The 20,896-nt window shown below is 40.7% G+C and overlaps 2 protein-coding genes across 3 annotated transcripts; both read right to left on the bottom strand.

Moving 5' to 3' along the window:
• Positions 1–268: 268 nt before the first annotated feature.
• LOC123428433 (17kDa alpha-amylase/trypsin inhibitor 2-like) lies at positions 269–879 on the bottom strand. The gene has a single exon (XM_045112645.1). It carries the CDS (start codon positions 837–839, stop codon positions 399–401), a length of 441 nt encoding a protein of 146 aa, XP_044968580.1. The 5' UTR covers positions 840–879; the 3' UTR covers positions 269–398.
• Positions 880–9,277: 8,398 nt separating this feature from the next.
• Positions 9,278–14,368, bottom strand: LOC123428432 (alpha-amylase inhibitor BMAI-1). 2 transcript variants are annotated; one of them, XM_045112642.1, is made up of 2 exons: positions 14,181–14,368; positions 9,278–9,747 (listed from the first exon to the last, which is right to left on the bottom strand). In XM_045112642.1, the coding sequence occupies exons 1-2, from the start codon at positions 14,343–14,345 to the stop codon at positions 9,418–9,420; spliced, it is 495 nt and encodes a 164-aa protein (XP_044968577.1). In that variant the 5' UTR covers positions 14,346–14,368; the 3' UTR covers positions 9,278–9,417. The 2 variants fall into 2 exon arrangements, with proteins under 2 accessions (XP_044968577.1, XP_044968578.1); XM_045112643.1 differs by having other exon boundaries at positions 9,278–9,771; positions 14,205–14,368.
• Between the last annotated feature and the right edge of the window lie 6,528 nt (positions 14,369–20,896).

The raw sequence follows: 20,896 nt of genomic DNA, 5'->3' as shown, positions 1-20,896 counted from the left end.
TTTGTTTCAAAAAGACATGGCGAGATCTCAGTTCGACTAAAACTTAATCAAGTGACATAACATATACTCCCTCTGTTCCTAAATATAAGTCTTTAAAGAAATTTCATTAGTAGACTACATACGGATGTATGTAGACATATTTTAGAGTGTAGATTCATTCATTTTGCTCCGTATGTAGACTCCTAGTGAAATATCTTAAAAGACTTATATTTAGGAACGGAGGGAGTAAAAAAATAAGGAAAAAAGTTCATAAAATTAAGCACGATGGTGAAATATCCAAATTAACTTTCGAAGAGGAAATCATAGACTTTCCATCCTTTATTTTGTATACCACGGATGCATGCACCACAACCACAATCGACTCATGCAACATTTATTTGAGTACTACCTAGAGCTAACTAACTGATGCCGCCACCAAACAGCACGCAGTCCCCTCCAGGGGTACCCGGATTGTGCAGATTGCACTCACTATACGCCGTGAGATACGACCCCATGGAATGGATCCTCTCCCTGTCACAGCCCGGCACCGCCTCCATCCGGCCGACCCTGGAGCCGTCCTCCGTGATCACGCCGTTCACTAGGATGCTCAGGGCATCGCACCGGCAACTTTCCGGCAGGTCGCTGAGCTCCCGGCAGCACTGCTGCTTGAGGACATCCGGCACCTGCTGGTCTCCGACGGCGCACCGGCGCGTGATGTACTCTCGGCAAGCGGGGAGAGGGTTGATGGGAATCGACTTCCCCACGCGGCAGTACTCGCCGTAGTCCCGTTCCGCAGTTGCCACGACGGTGGTGAGGACAGCGAGCAACAAGGCCCAGGGCACGAGTTGGCTAGACGCCATGTTGAGCTTTGTAATGTCTTGATTGATAGATGTGCAGGGGTGTCGCTTGTAAGTTTTTGTAGCAAGAAAAAGGACAACCGGCCAAAAGTTGTTTCATTTGGGCAAACTAATTTCCCAAAGCATGCAGAACTGTTCCTGAATTGGCACGTAGGGTTGCCGATATGCAATTGTAGCTATTCGCAAATAGACCAACAACTTGTCCACAAATGCAAGAGCTTAAATACATATTTATTCCTTACAATGCGTCATTTAACCAAATTTGTCCACAAACATAACAACTCAAATACATACAATTCTTTTTTTACATTTCACAATAATCCATTTAATCAGTTTGTCCACAAACTCAACAGCTCCAGCATACAAGACCAACTTTATGGTTGGTATACATGATCACAACATTATGACGTATTTAGTGGAGAACAAGGGGTGCAGATCCCGTGAGGCAATAAAGGTTTTCCGTTGTTTACAAAATGACAAAACTTACTAGAGATCACGACAATGCGACTATCAGACTCAACCTTCAAAAGAATGACTTTATGTGTCTACACTAGTGGGGACGGGGCCTTTAGCCCCGGCCCGTAAGGGGCATTAGTCCCGGTTCGCCAACCGGGACTAAAGGCCTAACCTTTAGTCCCAGACCTGTTCCAAGCCGGGGCTAAAGGTGCTCCACGTGAGCGCCTCGTAGCACCCTCAGGGACAGGCCCTTTAGTCCCGGTTGTTTACACGGACCGGGACTAAAGAGTTTCAGATTTTGTTTATTTTTGGGTTTTAGGGTTTTAGGGTTTAGGTGTTCGGGAGATTAACGTGATGCCTCGTTTGGTGTTCGGGAGATTAACTCTAACACACATTTTAACAAACACCTCTAGTGCATCAAAAAAAAGTGGAGAGCTAGCACACACCCACAATCCTCCATCCAAGAAAAATGCAAGGAAGAGGGGAGAGGGTGGCTGTGCTATATATAGGCAGAGGACTTTAGTCCCGGTTTGAGACACAAACCGGGACTACAGGTGGCGCACATGCGGGCTGCACACCGCGTAGCCCTTTAGTCCCGGTTTGGGACACCAACCGGGACTAAAGGCTCCTTACGGGCCGGGACTAAAGCCTCGAGGGAGGCATTGCGATTTGGGGCGACGTGGCCGGGACTAAAGCCGGGCCTTTAGTCCCGGCCCAGAGGCAGGCCGGGACTAAAGGGTCCCGGCCAAAGGCCCGTTTTCCGCTAGTGCTAAGCATATATCTAGTCATATAGTACATGCTGCCATGAGTCATTGATCCCTTAGTTGTTTGGTTAATTTGTTGCCGCCACTTGATAAACTTGGGTGGAAAGAAAACACTAAGACTAAATATGTCGTGCAAAAAATATATCGTCCATAAAGTTTTTATTTTCCTTGCAATATACTCTCTCCGTTCCTAAATATAAGACATTTTAAAGATTGCACTATAAACTACATACGGATGTACAAAGATATATTTTAGAGTGTAGATTCACTTATTTTGTTTCGTATGTAGTCTTCTACTGAAATCTCTGAAAGACCTTATATTTTGAAACGGAGGGAGTAAAACACAAGGCCAAATGACAAGCTAGTTAGAGGTCATGCCGCCCTTGCAATATCTTGATAGACGGGTAGCACTTGCACGCTTTTTAGCAAGTGATGTACTATACAAGGCTATCAGCTAGCCAACACCACATACTTCCTCTTCAAGCATTTGAGCGTGGTGTCGCCAGTTTTGAAGAACACGTAGAGCGGATGGCAAAAAATGTGCTCATCATTTTGTAGAAGCGCTATTGGTAATCGTTGTTGCCAGGACTCCTTCACAAGGACCATTATTAACCCCCATGACATGGCCACCTTCGTAGCCAGCCTTGGGTGCGTGGTGTCTTGGATGTGCCATCAATGATCCCAATGAGATGTGCACAACAAATCTAGGGCAACACCACGGCCTATCACATGAGGAAGTTATCTAGTGTAACTTGTTTTTTCGATACTAGGCTACACGCCATGAACTAAAATGTCAAGCTCGTGGATGATATCTAGATGCAAACACTAGTAGAAAACATGGCTTTCGTTCTAGCCGAATCCGAGCAATAGTCTCTGTCGCGTTACGAACTGAGCATTAGTCCCGGTTTTAACGGTCAGGACGCCGGACGGAGGTCGATAGGCATTAGTCCCGGTTCGAATGAGACCTTTAGTCCTGGTTGGAGACACCAACCGGGACTAAAGGGGTTTACCACCTTTAGTCCCGGTTGGTGTCTGCAATCGGGACTAAAGGTCCTCCCTTTAGTCCCGGTTGGTGTCTGCAATCGGGACTAAAGGTCCTCCCTTTAGTCCCGGTTGGAGCCACCAACCGAGACTAAAGGTCTCCTTTTTGACGGCTCAAATTCCGCGTAGAAAGAGACCTTTAGTCCCGGTTAATGGCTCCAACCGGGATTAAAGGTCTATTTTCTTTTTTTTGCCTTGTTTTGTTTTTCTAAACAGGACAATTTGTGTTTTTAGATTTGGAAAACTGTTAGAATATTTATAGTTTTTGAATGAATCTTTTTTGCTTTAGGTCACAAAATTATAAACTTTCTGTTACTGCCAGTAGTTTTCAAATTTATATAGTTTAAATTTGAATTCTTTAAAATTTGTATGAATCACTACTTTGTGAATAACTTTACTTTAAAAGTAGATTTTTGACTTATTTTTTTCCCGCTGTTTAATATTATGGTGTTTTGTCATTATATTAAATTTGTAATTTTTAGGTTATTTTAACTGGGTGTTTTAATCAAAAATAGATTTTGTTTAGCTCTTTTAGTTTTATAGCTCAAAAAATCATTAAATGAATGAAAATAGAAAATGAAGCCAAAAATGGTTGAAAATTGATGACGTGTCTTTGAATGGTGCATATTGAACGCACAAAAAGTCTGGAGTTAAAATATTTTTTGAAAAATGAAATGCCTTTGTAACACATGAGTTTTCATTCGAAACCCTCATACTTCGAAAGAGATTGTCCAGTTTGTACACGAAGTGCATCCAGTTTTTGCTGTAAACCTCTCAACTTTTTAGCACATGCTATGTGGGTGAAATGATGATACCAAGGCAAGTTTCAGCTTTTTCAGAGTTCATTTGTAGTGATTTTCAATTTCACGGTCATTTAGCTAAAAAAATATTAAATGCATAAAATATTGCAAATGAAGTCAGAAAGGGTTGTAAATTGATGACGTGACTTTGAATGGTGCATATTGAAAGCGCAAAAAGTGTGGAGTTAAAATAAGTTTTAAAAGGGAAATATCTTTGGAAAACCTAAGTTTTCGTTCGAAACCCTCATACTTCGAAAGTGATTGTCTAGTTTGTACACGAAGTGCATCCAGTTTTTGTTGTAACCTTGTCAACTTTTAAGCACATTCTATGTGGACAAAATGATGATACCATGCCAAGTTTCAGCCTTTTCAGAGTTCATTTGTAGTGCTTTTTAATTTCACGGTCATTTAACACAAAAAAAGATTAATATATGAAAATGTTCAGCACGAGAAACACGTTCCTATGGCAACCATCGTAGGTTGTTCTGTAAATTTTTAGAATCCTCAAATTCTGAAAGGGAAAAAATTTATTCTCAAATTTAAGTTTTTTTGAACTTTTGGGTCAAACTACTTATTCAATAAATATTAGTGTTACTAAATAATAATAATTTTTTAGAATAATAGTTTCAAACTCAAATGGTGAAACGTGTGACATCATGCTCAAGGGCTTAATAGGATTGGTATGATACATATAAGATAAATTAATTGAATAAGTAGTTTATTTTTCAAAACGTTTTAGATTCTTTTAGATTTTTGAAATTCGAAAATAATAAAAAATCAGATTTTAAAAATTAATATTTTCTAAATAAATGATGTCATATTTGTATTCCTCACATTTTTCTGATAATAATGGATATACTATTTGTTAAATTTCGATTTACAGATTTAAAGATATTAATTATCCCATATTAAATGAATAAATGGAAACACAATGAATAAAATAATATTATTACATATTTTATTTTCATTAAAATTCAATATTATTATTTACTTATTTTATTTTGAACTTTTTATTTATTTTGGATTCTTTATGCTTTTAGAGAATTATTTGATTTTTTTTGAATTTTTTGCCATTTTTGAAGTTTTTTTTTGTTTTTAAATTAATTATTGTTGTTTGTTAATCATTACTGTTTATATAATAATTGTTTGTAATTTTAAAAATTAAATCATGTGATATCAAGAGTAAGGGTTAATATGATTGATAACTTATTATTGTCAAGAAAACAACAAGTGCAGACTTGAAAAGTAGTGGAGATAGAACTAGAAAACTAAGCGTGCTTGAGCTCGAGCAGTGAGAGGATGGGTGATCAATGAGTGGAGTGAGTGACTGACCGGGAAATTACATGATTTGAAATGAGTGCTCCAAGATGGAGTAGTGAGTAGGGGTGATTAGATATTAAATTGTCAAATAATTTAAAATTTTGAAAATTGGTTTTTGAATTTTTTTTTGAAAAATTCCTTTAGTTCCGGTTGGTAACACACAAACCGGGACTAAAGGTCCTCCAACCCCAGCAGCCATATGGACGGCCTTTAGTCCCGGTTCGTAACACAACCGAGACTAAATTTTTTGACCTTTTGTCCCGATTGTTTTGTCTTGATTGAAAAAACGGGACTAAAGGCCCGTTTTCCACTAGTGAAATATGAGAAGGAAGCACATATACGATAAGGAAAAGGTACCATTTGTGATATAAGTATCTCACTCCTTGAAGTGGAGCCGTCAATGTCTACAGGGCATTGATTTGGGAAGTTACAAACCAACTTGAATTGAATTAACATATTGATTCAATATATGATCCTAATAGATCCCGAGCTACTTGATGTACAAGGCATATATGCATGCTAACACACATTGTCAGAGCAACGACAAAAAAAATCGTCCAAAATTTCTGTCTATAGGTTGTCCCGCATCCCCCACTTGGCATAATAAAAGGGTGCTTGAATTGATGTGCAACAGACTCGAGGGGGGGTTGAATAGTCATGTCAATATGGTTGGAAAGTTTTAGACTTAACAAGTTTATGTTAAGACACTTTGGCACATACAAGCAAACGGGGATAGCACAGTGGAAATAAAACTTACTATAAAGTAAGGAGTTTGAGTTTTGAAGGATCCAAAGAAAGGTTGTCTCAATAATGTTCTGGGATGTCCACATAGTTGTCACTGTCCTACTCCATGTTAGTGGAGTTTCTAACCATAGAGTCTCTAAGACCACAAAGGTCTTAACAACAGTCATTTAGAACATGGTCACCCATGCCATTGTGGCTTACAATTGGAGGCCCCATTGAGGATATATCTTCTAGAATGAAGGTCATCTTCGGACCTCGTACAAACTCTTGTTTCCTACACAATATGCTTGGAGGCTTTCTAGTGACCCCTGATTGTGTACAAGGTGCACAACCTTTAACAGTAACAAGCAAAATAAAGTCACATGAATGAACTTCTCAAAAGATCTTTAATTAAAGCACTCTGAAGGAGTCATAAGATCTCTCTTGTACGAATGGGCTTGAGGCAAAGGTAAATAAACACTAGGACTAGGGGTTAATGACATCTCCAACGCTGCCCCGCAAATTGGCTCCGACATTCATCCGCGGATAGGGGGCACAAGTCCGCGAAACTAACGCCAGAGATGGTTATCCAACGATACGAGTATACATTTCAAACACTCTTTTAACAATCTGGACAAACTTCATACAAACCGTCTTGTTTTCATATAAAATAGAGCACATTCATTACAATTCGAACATTATTCGTTAAAAAAGAGTGACCTGACCTAAACCTATCTTGGTGTGGTGCCTGGCTTCCACTTCCTTTGTATTCTGCATTGGCGACAACGTTCTCCATCTGCCGTCTCCATGAGCGCCCGCGGGGTTCAAGACCCGTGAAGTGAAGATCCATCCTCCAGTGAGTTAGAATAGGACATGGGAGATGGATCGTCCCGCATGGGACACCATGCCATGCCACCTCCATGCCCTACTCATCGTTGGAGGACTCCATGATTTGTCCATAGCCAGTGCCGGTGGACATGAAGTTGATGATGGATGTGGATGGTTCATCACTGTCCACCTGCCACATGCGCCCATGAAAGTTGGACGGTGGCGTGTACGACATGCAACTGGAGGCGTTCTCGTCCTCGGCCACAAGCGCGTGCATGCATGTTGCCACCTCCTCGTGGACACGTGATGCCACCTCCGCGTCCGCCAGCTCTAGTTGTTCTTTGCAAGTGTCGGATTAAGCACACATGGCCCCGTAGAGCGCCGCTGCTCCGTAATGAAGTTCGGGTTCGCCACGACCATGACGACCATGGCCTCCTCGCTTGCACGCTCACCATATATTTGGCCCTTCGCCAGCCGATGTTGCTCGAGGAGGAACCAGTTGTACCTATGCCCCCAGTGCTCGCCAAAACGCCGACATAGGAGACCATGCAGGTTGTTCCTCCTTTGCACCATGGCGGAGTCGTAATGCGCCTGCGTCTACTCCATAGTCGGACTGACAAGCACCGGCGCGGAATCCAGCACAGTGTCGTCGTCAAAGCCTGTATCCATCGTGGGATCATTGTCGGAGGCCTCAGGTGAGCAACCCGACATGCCCTGTTCAATCTGCCTGGAGCGGCTTGACTGCCAGGCAACTGCAAGAGCAGCCACCTCGTGCTTCGTCTCCGATGAAAGACTATCCAACAAAGTGTTCTAGTTTGCAGTCAAGGCGAATGTGAAGCAAAGGACGATGATGTGGAACAAAAGTGTAGTGATGTGGAGTTAGTCTCGTATTGCCACCTTTAAATAGTGAATTTTAGTGAGGCCAAGCACACAGGTGCATCAGTGCGTGGGGCTGGAGTTGGTTCCTCGGTCGACGAGCATGCTAATTGCACCACATAGACGGATGGCGTCTTGAACAACAAACATCATCAGCATTGAACAGGCACGGACACCGAAAACGTGGCACGAACGACACTCTAGGCCGGCACACCGCTTTGATACCAACACCAATGAGAGGTCGCATCCGCTCAGGGATGGCGTCTCTACAACGGCATTAACGCTGGCAGCTGGCCACGAGCGGGAACACGGACAGGCATAGGTGGAGGTTTTTGGGTGGGCCAGGATAGTCAGGCACGGACGTGGCACCGGTCCGGACGCCCGCACCCCCCTCCCCCCCCCCCACCACCCACCCACCCACACACACACATTGTCTCCGGTTTGCATGGCTAAATGCATTCGGACCGCCAAGAGGATAAATACATAACCGCGGTGGATGGTTAAAAACGTCTGGACCGTGTGTTTCAGGCGATTATATGCGGTTTCAAGGTCAGCGTTCGAGATGCCCTTAAGAATGGGAGCAGCTTGTCCTTAAGGAATTCATCGAAGAAGCTTACAATCACCCAAAACAATTCCGTTATTCTTGAAATATTTGCTCTTTAAGGCTCTCTAAAAGACTCGCACGAGATGGCTGGAAAGATTTCTTGGCCGTCCTGAAGTTATATGAAATGCGGATTTTTCAACAGGGCTTATAACTCCTTAGAGGCTTGTTAGTACAAGGTGGAAAGACGTGGATGTACCGGAACTGAAAAAAAGAGAATTTTCTTCACCAGAGTGGAATATTTGAGAGGACTTTAGTTTAGTAACATATTTTGGAGTTCAACCATAGATCTCTTGCTTGTGCCCCTCTTGATAGTACGACTATCATAAACTCAATGTGAACCCGGGACTGATGAAAAACATATAAAATACATGCTAAAAAAATGAGGTTCCAAAGCACCTAAAGAAATAAAGTAGGGATCATCATTGATGTTCCACTCAAACATGATGACTAATTTCCTGAAATAAATTATACAAGTATAAGTTATGTCAAGTAGTTTGTCATTCAACTCAACTTTTTGGGTTTGTCAGTAATCGCCAAAATCTAACAAGGTATAAGATGTACTTTCACATACAAATATTAATGAAATACTTTCAGGAAGAATGAGATCTAGGCAAATACTATAAGCTACGCACCCCACGCAAGTCACAACACCAAATATGCTGACATAATGGACATGATCTCATGCACACGACTGATCATGTGGTGCATCATTTACTACACAAAGAGGTCGAGTACCGTTATTTCACCTAGCCTAGAGTATGACGAATAGATGGCTAAGAGGAAGCCCTGGAAAATCAACCACATATCGTGTTTCTGTCAGCGATTAACGTGGAATTGGACACTGAACTAATCCACCCTCAAGGCCTAGTATATAACCATGACAGGCTTCCCAATTTTCACTTCTGTTTACTGTGAGATTTGAATAATAATTCAAAAAGACAGATCCACCATTATACATTTATACCTATGTTTTTGCGTGTATCATCACCGTTGGTAACACGAGGACGTTCTTGAGGATGAATGAACGGATTAGTTCTCAATAGTTGTCATCGAACCATTTTATTAAACACCATACGCAGCTTCCATGCACCGACCACTTGCATGTTTTGCATTGGAAGGTACATGCGCATGCATTTATTACCGAGCTTGCAAGATGTCATGCAATCACATCATCTACTACTCATTTGCCTGGGTGGCTGATAGTACGAGAGCCAGTAGCAAACACCGTCGGTGCCATTAGTATTAGGGATGTACTGATTGCATACCGCTGGGAGGCTCGCCACGGCGCGATCCATCACTTCCGTCCGACACCCAGGGAACACTTCCGCGACCGTCGCCTTATCGTCTGCCAACGCCACACCGAGCTCCTTGTACATGCTCCCCCGCATTGAGCCTAGCGCACCACATATGCACCATTCATCGCCGATGGCGGCGATCTGGCGACAACAGTCCTTCTGGATGCTCTCGACGACCTGGCCGCCGGCGCACTGGCTCTTCACCAGTGCACGACAACGCGGGAACGGGTACGCCGGGCATCTCTACAACGGCATTAACGCTGGCAGCTGGCCACGAGCGGGAACATGGGCAGGCATAGGTGGAGGTTTTTGGGTGGGCCAGGATAGTTAGGCACGGACGTGGCACCGGTCCGGACGCCCACACCCCCTCCCCCCCACCACCCACCCACCCACACACACACTTTGTCTCCGGTTTGCATGGCTAAATGCATTCGGACCGCCAAGAGGATAAATACATAACCGCGGTGGATGGCTATAAACGTCTGGACCGTGTGTTTCAGGCGATTATATGCGGTTTCAAGGTCAGTGTTCGAGATGCCCTTAAGAAAGGGAGCAGCTTGTCCTTAAGGAATTCATCGAAGAAGCTTACAATCACCCAAAACAACTTCCGTTATTCTTGAAATATTTGCTCTTTAAGGCTCTCTAAAAGACTTCCGTCCCAGCTCAATTTACACATTAGTCCCGGTTCCATTACGAACCGGGACTAATGTTAGCATTAGTCCCGGTTCGAACGGCAAGGGCGCCGGCGGTCATTAGTCCCGGTTCAAAAGGGACCTTTAGTCCCGGTTCGTGTCTCGAACCGGGACTAAACGGTTTGGAGGCTTTAGTCCTGGTTCGTGTCTTGAACCGGGACTAAAGGGTAGACCTTTAGTCCCGGTTCGAGACACGAACCGGGACTAAAGGGGTTTTGTATTTTTATTTTTTCCTGTTTTTAAATTTTATTTCTATTTGTAGTTTCTGTTTTAAATTGCTTATATCTTTTAGGATATTTAATTATTTTTGAGTGATTCTTTTTGCATTAGATTCAAAATTTTATCTAGTTTCTGTTTGTGCAATTAGTTTTTAAATTTGAATGGTTTAAATTTGAATTTGTTCAAATTTCCTTCAAACCCAAATTGTGAATAACTTGAGTTTACAAATAGTTTTTAATTTAATTTATTTTTCTCCTAGTCATCTGTTAGATTGTTATCACAGTAAGATTTATTTGGTTATTTTTAGAATAATTTAAATTTGGATTTTAATTTAAACAATATTGTTTTGCTTATATAGTTGTTTTAGTCATTTAATTGTTGTTTTTTATTATTTTTAGTTAGTACTTTCTGTAGATTTAAACATGTTATAGTATGGTGCATATTGAATGCATAAAAAGTCTGGAATTAAAATCATTTTAATAAAATGCCTTTGTAGCAGATGGGTTTTCGTTTGAAACCTTGATACTTCGAAGGATGATCCAGTTTGTACACGAAGTGCATCCAGTTTTTATCGTAACTCTCTCAACTTTTTAGCACATGCCATGTGGGTGAAACTATGATACCATGCCAACTTTCAACCTTTTCAGAGTTAATTTGTAGTGCTTTTCAATTTCAGGGTCAATTAGCTCAAAAAAGTAAGTAAATGCATGAAAAATACCAACTGAAGTCAGAAAATATTGAAAATTTATGATGTGGCTTTAAATGGTGTATTTTAAACACACAAAAAGTATGGAGTTCAAATAAGTTCAAGAAAATGAAATCCCTTTGCAATAGATGAGTTTTCGTTCGAAACCCTGATACTTCGAAAGAGATTGTTCATTTTGTACACGAAGTGCATCCAGTTTTTGACGTAACCCTCTCAACTTTTTAGCACATGCTATGTGGGAGAAATGATGATACGATGCCAAGTTTCAACCTTTTCAGAGTTCATTTGTCGGGCTTTTCAATTTCAAGGTCATTTAGGTCAAAATCATTAAATGCATGAAAAATAGCAAATGAAGTTATAAAGGGTCGAAATTTAGGATGTGGTTTTGAATGGTTTATATTGAATGCACAAAATGCATAAAATGTCTGAAGTTGAAATAAGTAAAAAAATAAAATATCTTTCTAACAGATGGGTTTCGTCCGAAACCGTGATACTTTGAAGGAGATGGTCTAGTTTGTACACGAAGTGCATCCAGTTTTTGTCGTAACCCTCTCAACTTTTTAGCACAAGCTATGTGGATGAAATGATGATACCATGCCAAGTTTCAACATTTTCAGAGTTCATTATAGTTCTTTTCAATTTCAGGGTCATTTAGCTCAACATAGCAAATAAAGTTAGAAAGGGCTAATTCTGGCTTGGTTAACCTTAGTTGTGATTCTCGCGGGGACGGTGGTAGCAAATGTAGTCGACGGGTATGATTGGACTCTTGGCTAAAGGGGGATTCTGAAATTTTCATACTCTACCCTCCCTGGACCGTCTTTTTTAGCTTTGTAGAAAATAAAAAAAAATGCTAAAATCTTCAAAAAATAAAATCCTTTGAGATGTAGTTAGGTTTCAGTGCCTAGTTGGTATACAAATTTTGAGATATGAATTTTGACCTTTTTTCAAAAAAGGGAAAAATGTAAAACGGCCATAACTTTTGCATACGACGTCAAAAAAAGTTTAATATATCAAAAAAAACTAGAGAAAATTGGGAATCGATTTCACCGAGGCTTGCCCGATGAAGTTTTCTCAGATGCTCAAAATTCCAAATGTAAAAAAAGTTATGGCAAAAAGAAGTTTTTTCCACAAAAATAAGAAAAAATAATTTTATTTAAAATCTTTAGGTTGTTTTCATTGAAATTCACTATTATTATTACTTATTTTGTTTATTTTAATAATTGTTTGAATTCAAAAAATTAAATCATGTGACATGACATCAAACCCTAGGTTGTTTAGGATTGATAGCTTACTATTGTCAGAAGAACAAGAAGTGCAGATTTGGCAACTAGGGGTGATAGAACTAGGATGTTAAGCGTGCTCGGGTTGAAGGAGTGAAAGGATGGGTGACCGGCCGAGAAGTTAGACGATTTGAAATGAGTAATCTACGCTAGAGGAGTGAGGATGGGTGATTAGAGATTAAATTGTCAAAGCTTGTCCTTAAGGAATTCTTCGAAGAAGCTTACAATCACCCAAAACAACTTCCGTTATTCTTGAAATATTTGCTCTTTAAGGCTCTCTAAAAGACTCGCACGAGATGGCTGGAAAGATTTCTTGGCCGTCCTGAAGTTATATGAAATGCGGATTTTTCAACAGGGCTTATAACTCCTTAGAGGCTTGTTAGTACAAGGTGGAAAGACGTGGATGTACCGGAACTGGAAAAAAGAGAATTTGCTTCACCAGAGTGGAATATTTGAGAGGACTTTAGTTTAGTAACATATTTTGGAGTTCAACCATAGATCTCTTGCTTGTGCCACTCTTGATAGTACGACTATCATAAACTCAATGTGAACCCGGGACTGATGAAAAACATATAAAATACATACATGCTATATAAAATACATACATGCTAAAAAAATGATGTTCCAAAGCACCTAAAGAAATAAAGTAGGGATCATCATTGATGTTCCACTCAAACATGATGACTAATTTCCTGAAAGAAATTATATCAAGTATAAGTTATGTCAATTAGTTTGTCATTCAACTCAACTGTTTGGGTTTGTCAGTAATCACCAAAATCTAACAAGGTATAAGATGTACTTTCACATACAAATATTAATGAAATACTTTCAGGAAGAATGAGATCTAGGCAAATACAGTATAAGCTACTCACCCCACGCAAGTCACAACACCAAATATGCAGACATAATGGACATGATCTCATGCACACGACTGATCAAGTAGTGCATCATTTACTACACAAAGAGGTCGAGTACCGTTATTTCACCCTAGCCTAGAGTATGACGAATAGATGGCTAAGAGGAAGCGCTGGAAAATCAACCACATATCGTGTTTCTGTCAGCGATTAACGTGGAATTGGACACTGAACTAATCCACCCTCAAGGCCTAGTATATAACCATGACAGGCTTCCCAATTTTCACTTCTGTTTACTGTGAGAATTGAATAATAATTCAAAAAGACAGATCCACCATTATACATTTATACCTATGTTTTTGCGTGTATCATCGCCGTTGGTAACACGAGGACGTTCTTGAGGACGAATGAACGGATTAGTTCTCAATAGTTGTCATCGAACCATTTTATTAAACACCATACGCAGCTTCCATGCACCGACCACTTGCATGTTTTGCATTGGAAGGTACATGCGCATGCATTTATTACCGAGCTTGCAAGATGTCATGCAATCACATCATCTACTACTCATTTGCCTGGGTGGCTGATAGTACGAGAGCCAGTAGCAAACACCGTCGGTGCCATTAGTATTAGGGATGTACTGATTGCATACCGCTGGGAGGCTCGCCACGGCGCGATCCATCACTTCCGTCCGACACCCAGGGAACACTTCCGCGACCGTCGCCTTATCGTCTGCCAACGCCACACCGAGCTCCTTGTACATGCTCCCCCGCATTGAGCCTAGCGCACCACATATGCACCATTCATCGCCGATGGCGGCGATCTGGCGACAACAGTCCTTCTGGATGCTCTCGACGACCTGGCCGCCGGCGCACTGGCTCTTCACCAGTGCACGACAACGCGGGAACGGGTACACCGGGTAACCCATTCCTGGCCAGCACCATTCGCCGGGTGAGTTGGACACCATGCTGCCTTGATCAACTGCCACAGAAGTCGCCGTTAGCATGGGCAGGAGGAGGAGCACCGCGTAGACGACCATCTTAGATGCCATTTTTCTGCTTTTATGTAATTATCTCTGTGGCACTGATTATATAACATAGATTGAGTGGTTGAGTATGCTTTTACGTCATAAACCTGGCTGACAAAAATGGTTAGACCCGAGGGGCATGCGCCATACATTCGAACCTTGGACCTTTTCATACCAGAAAGTCGGTGCATCACAAGTTTATCTTGGCATGTTTCGTATGCTTTATTTATGCTTTATTTGCCGTATAACAAAACAGAGATCTAGAAGATTAATATTGTTAGATAGGTAATCATAAATCTCAAAAGGTGTAAATGAACAAGATTCTGGTGGAAAAGCGTTTAGCATAGTTTTATTGCTTTTCTAGAAGATTCACATATATAACAAAATAATTAGTTAATGTTTGCATGTGCCACATACATTAACTAATTGTTTGTAGTACTGAATGCAATCAACCATTTCGTGCAAGATAGGAAAAAGGCATGTACAATGTAACAAAAGTTGTTGTGTCTATTTTGGTGATGGGGTGGTGGGGGTGGGGGAGGTTCTAGATCCATCCACTTTGTTTTGTTGTGTATATTAAAATTTACTCCCTCTGTTTCAGGATTTATAGTGCATCAATTTCATGATAGTCCAACATTTGCACGTGTGACCAAGATTAATAAACAAAATATCAACATCGGCAATGCCTAATATATATAAATGATGATGAAATGATAGAAATTTGGTATCGTAGATATTAATATTATTTTCAAGAAAATTGGTCAAACATGTCCATGTTTAACTTTTCAAAAAACTAAGCACCTTATATTTTGGACCGCAGGGAGTAAAACAGAGTAATGAAAGATTAACATCGTTAAGTATGTAATCTTTAATATTGATAAGGTGTTAGTTGATGGAGTTGTTTACACGAGATTATCGTGGAGAAGCATATATATGGCCTATAATAGTTGTATTGCTTTATTAGGAAGTTGAGTGATGTGCACCATACGTTTGATCCTTGGACATTGCAATTTTGCAGTTATTCATATTAGAGAATAAGTACATACTACAAGTTTATCTTGGCATGTCCAATCCTATTTGTCCAGTATTGAAAGAGAGACCTAGAAGATTAATATTGGTAAATAGGTAATCAACAATCTCGAAAAGTGTGAATAAATGTGTCTAAACAAGCTTCTGGTGGAAAAGCGAATCTTAGGTTTAGAATAATTTTATTGCATTTGTAGAATATTCACAGATATAACAAAATATATTTTTTTGAACTTCGAATAAAAGGAGAAGCTCCTATTGTGCTACATTAAACTTATATATATAATATTTTCATCAGGTGCGGAGAAAGAAATTCCCATGAAAAAGTGGTCGAGTACAAAGAGACTAGAGGAGGTATAACAAAAGTGATGTAATCACCGAGCTCACGGGATACCCTATACGTTAGTGCGATCTTTACACTATTTAGTTGTCTATAGTACTGCATGTAATCAACCAATTCGTGCAAGATTGAAAAAACGTACAAACAATGTAACGAAACTTGTTGTGTCTATATATGTTGGATAAACAAGATGTTTACACAAGAATCTCGTGCAAAAGAATTATGATGGATGTATACATTATTTAATTGTGTGTAGTATTGCTGGCAATCAACCATTTCGTGTTATAAAATGCATGTACAATGTAACAAAAGTAGTTGTGTGTATATTGGTGGTGGTGGTGGCCGCCGGCAGTGGGGGGGGGGGGGATGGGTAGTTGGTTCTAGGTCCGTCAACTTTGTCGTGTAATAAAACAGTCATAAAAGATTAATATTGCTAAGTAGGTAATTATTAATATTAAAAACTGTTAGAAGCCGGAGGTGTTTACATAAGATTCTAGTGGGAAACATATATATGTCCTAGAAGTTGCATTGCTTTATTATAAAGATGGGTGCCGTGCACCAATCATTTGATCCTTCGACGTTGTAATTTTGGAGCAATTCATTCCATAAAGTTAGTATATATGAATTTCATCATGCCATGTTCCGTCTGGTTTATTTGTCAGCTAACATACGGGAGATGTAAAAGATTAATATCGTTAGATAGACAATCAACAAACTAAAAATGTGAATAAAGATTTCTAAACAATATCCTTGTGGAAAAGAAAATATTTTGTTAAAAATAGTGTTATTGCTTTCATAGAAGATATATAGGACGACCGTTTGAGGCACCTAGGTGCCCAGGCTCCTTACCTCGTGACCATCGGATATTAGATTCATGCATGCAGATAGTAATGGTGTGAGTATATTTAGCATCTTCCATATATGCTTTATGGAAGTATAAATGGCAAGTACCAATAACTTTCTGATTTAGGTGTCTTAATAACATGCGTTGAATAGGAAAGTAATTAATGCAGTTTCTTTTTAATTTATTTCATTGTATGAACAATGGAAACTCCGATCAAGTATATATATACAACGTTATTATTTTTATGGGGTATGTGTGTGCAGTACTCATGCATATTGTATTTACACACATACTAATTTCTTAGGTATATCACATGCGAGTATACTGGAAAGTAAGTTCTTCTTAATTTATTTCATTGTAGGAAGAATGGAAACTCCGATAGAGTATATACATACAACGTTAGTATATTTATGGGATAAACATGTGCAATACACATGCATATTATATATATGCACGTACTAATTTCTTTGGTATATACCTACCTTCGGTATATTTTCGACCAATACATCACATGTGAGTATACTGCTTTTGGAATATATCACACGTGATTATATTGATTTTGGGTATATAATTTCCGAGTATGTCTCATTTCAATTATATTCGTCGGGTATATCCTTTTGGGTATGTCTACTATCATTTACGAGTATGACTCAAACGAGTATACATGTATATACATACCTAAAAAGTAAGAAAAGTGATACATATAAAGGATATATTTGGATATATACATACATGCAGACACGCCATACACTTGAGGATGTGTACATATTTTCGTTAGGTATAATATCCACTAACTGGTATCACGGTCTATGTGTATATATCGGATACATGTACATATGTACATATCTAAGTATGAATGTTCATAACATTTTTATTTCTGAAAGCAATTATTGATAATTTAATATACTAGTACATGCAAATAAAATATGGAAAGTCATTATTTTATTTATTAAACGTCGTGCACTAATGAATATGACTTGTCATAACGAGCCTAGGTGCCCAGACTCCTAGGTGCCCCAAACATATATATATATATATATATATATATATATATATATATATATATATATATATAATTAATTGAGGTTTGCGTTATGTATAATTACTTGTTTGTAGTATTCTGTGGAATCCTAGAATTGTTTTTTGGTTTATTTAGAAAATACACCCTATATATACATATGTGCAAATATATGTCACGACTTAACTGATGACAAAAGAACTGAGCACGATAGCGAAAATTCAGGGGTTTTCCTATTTAGTGCCTGTAGGCACGTGAGTTAGGCCGGCCCATCTAGGATTTCTTTTCTCTATTTTTAATCCGACAAAAACAACCAGAACAAATTACCTAGTGCAACCACCACGCCACCCACCCGGGATCCGTTAAATATGAAATTGTACTTTCTTTTATTACTTCTTTTTTCCTTTCCCTTTTTTCTTTTCCCTTGTTTTTTCTGTTTATTTCTTTCTTTTCATCCTGGTTCCTTTAATTATTGGAAATACATCAACTTTTCATTTTGAATTCATGATTTTATTTTTAATTTTATGGAGTTTTCTGGATCTCGATGAACTCTTTTTAAAATCGATGAACTTCATTTCAAATTTATGATATATTTTTTTCAATTCGATGAATTTATTTTCAATTTTGATGAACCTTTTTTCAAATTCTACAAACATTTTTTATGAACTCGTATCTTTGTCGGTGAACTTTTTTCACAATCAGTGAACTAATTTTCAAATTTGGCAAACTTTTTCAAAATCAGTGAACTAATTTTCAAATTTGATGAACTTTTTTCAAAATCAGTGAAGTATTTTTCAAATTTGATGAACTTTGTTCAAAATAAATGAACTTTTTCTCAAAATCAATGAATTGTTTCCATTTTGTTGAAAATCAATGATTTGTTTCCAAATATTGTGATTTTTTTAAAATCAATGAATTTTGTTCTAATTCGTGAACTTTTTTGAATACATAAACCTTTTTATAATTCATGATTGTTTTTTAAATCGGGTAACTTTCAATTTTTGTTCACATTTTTGTTTGAGATGAAATCTCATTTTTCTAAATGTATGTGTAATAGATGGCGATGTACAGATGTTCTTAAATATTCAACGCTGTAAGTACTCACTAGTGGCTAGTGACTATTTGTTTGGATACGTGCACTGTATATAAACAGCGTGTGTTCGATTCCTCAGAGGAGCAACTTTTGTTGAGAGTATCCTCGCGCTATTAATGCGCTTCGTTTTTCTGGGCCGGCCCACCTGGTTCTACTCTGGGTGTTGGTTGCGTGAACTAGCGCATAAGACATTGTATAGGAGCTCCCAAGATTCAGAACCAAGCACAATGCCAAGACAGGAGATGGGTGAGTGCCCTTTGGGCCGCCTGTGAAGAACCCAAGACGAAGACAACCCAATTAATGACACGCAAGGCCTAGCCTGAGACGATGGGTGTTAATTAGCCATGATAACATACCTCTCAAAAATATTACCCATGATGATATAGTATGAGGCGGAATGTAGGTAGCTATGGCTGAACCCTACCTCGCGGAAGAATAGCACGTGCTCCGGTATCACCTCATCTTAGGTGCTCCGGTATCATCTCGGCCATGGGATCATGATCCAACGGATAACATCCTCGGAATGTGGATCCAAGCATCATTTCAGAATTTTTTGGGGGTTTTCTTTAAAACTCACATTGACCAAATGTTGTCCATTCGATCCACGATCCAACAACCAAGGTGCACTGGGAGCACCTCATCATCAGGTGCTCCAAGAGCACCTGATATTCCCCCTTACCTCGCAATCATAGCATCCTTGTAGGACCGGAAGGAAGCAATCTCTTGAGCACATGCGGACATGAGTTTCCTTGTCGGTCCAATTCTTGCGGAACCGAGCGAAACCAACCATTCCAGCGAAGCCGAAGCCGGGACGTCTGTCCTGTCGGACGGGCATTAGAGCATCCACAGTCATACTCCTTATACCCGTCTCAAATGTTCGGACAGGCCATATGGTCAGCGGCCGGACAGAAAAAGTCGACCCAAACGGACGTCCTAAGTGGCCCTCAAATGTTAGGGCTGACTAGCGCCCCTCATATTCATCCCAAATATAGTGCGTATATGAGGGAGCACAGGCGTGTCCGGGCACGTCCGCCACATCAGCCTCGCCCACCACGGACCCCACAAATACCCCATTTTTGAAACCCTAGACATTCGACATTTCACTCTCCGTCCACTCCACTTCCAATCCCCACCCTTCGATCCGATGGCCGGCGACGGAAGCAGCTCTCACGGATCAAACGTCGATGTGGAGGATGTGGCCCTTCGCATCGGGTTGCGACGGTCGCTGCAGGACCAAGGCAGCCCCAGCGATGGCGGATCTTCATCCTCCGTCCGCTTTGCCTGTCGACGGAGCGCCCACGACGTCGCATGCCCTTCCCATGAGGCAACTCCGGCTACTCCCGTTCCGGCTGGTCTGCTCCAGGTTAGGTACGCCACCCACCTCCACCATATTTTGCTCTGGAAGCGGTGCACGGCCACCGCTGGGTTCTCATGCATGTGTAGGGGAAGGGGCGCACGAGGACGCCGGAGTCTGAGGCACATGCAGCCTGCCGCGAGCGGCAGCGAGCGAGAGAGAGGGGGGGGGGGTAGGTGCTGGCCATGCAGCGTTCGACCTCATGAGCATCGGTCGACCCGAGGACGCGCTCCTTGACGGTGTCCTTTGTCTCGCTGACGACGGCGTAGACGGATGTGCACGGCCTCCGCCGCAAGAGTGCCGAGGCGCTCCGACTGGCCATCCAGTTATCGGAGCGTGAGGCAGTGAAAGAGGCGGAGACGAAGACGAAAACGGCCCGCCACGTGAAGGAGCAGGACCGCCTGCTTTGAAGGCTGTCCGACATGCGGTCTAGCTCCAACAAGGACGATAACGAGCCTCCATCTCCGGCTCTGATGACGACGATGACGCTGCTCCACCGCATGTCGACGACTACACAAAGGAGATGCACAACCACGTGAACCACCGGAGGGGAAGGGGGCTGCAAGGAAATGGTGATTTCCTCCGCTTTTCCGCCTTTTGTTTTTTATTTTAAGTATGTTGAAGTAGCTTGTAGTTTGGATTTGCTGATGAACTCCATCTTTTGTTCGATGATGCAATCCAATCCGAAGAACTTCGTTTGATTTACTATCTTTATGTAGCATTGCATGGATTGTATGAAGATCAGGCCGACGCGCTGAACGCAAAGGGAAGGTGACTCCGTAACAGCAGACCTTCCCTTGCAACGGCACCAGAAGAATGCTGCTAGCACTCTCCGGCAATCGAAACTAGAAGAATGTTGTTGATGGCCCACCAGCGCGTGGGATCGTAGCAGTTTTCGAG

The sequence above is a fragment of the Hordeum vulgare genome, chromosome 2H, assembly GCF_904849725.1.
Source record: "Hordeum vulgare subsp. vulgare chromosome 2H, MorexV3_pseudomolecules_assembly, whole genome shotgun sequence".
NCBI lineage: Eukaryota > Viridiplantae > Streptophyta > Magnoliopsida > Poales > Poaceae > Hordeum > Hordeum vulgare.
The sequence above is the reverse complement of the archived record's forward strand: the minus strand, read 5'-3'. Positions and strand labels throughout refer to the sequence as shown.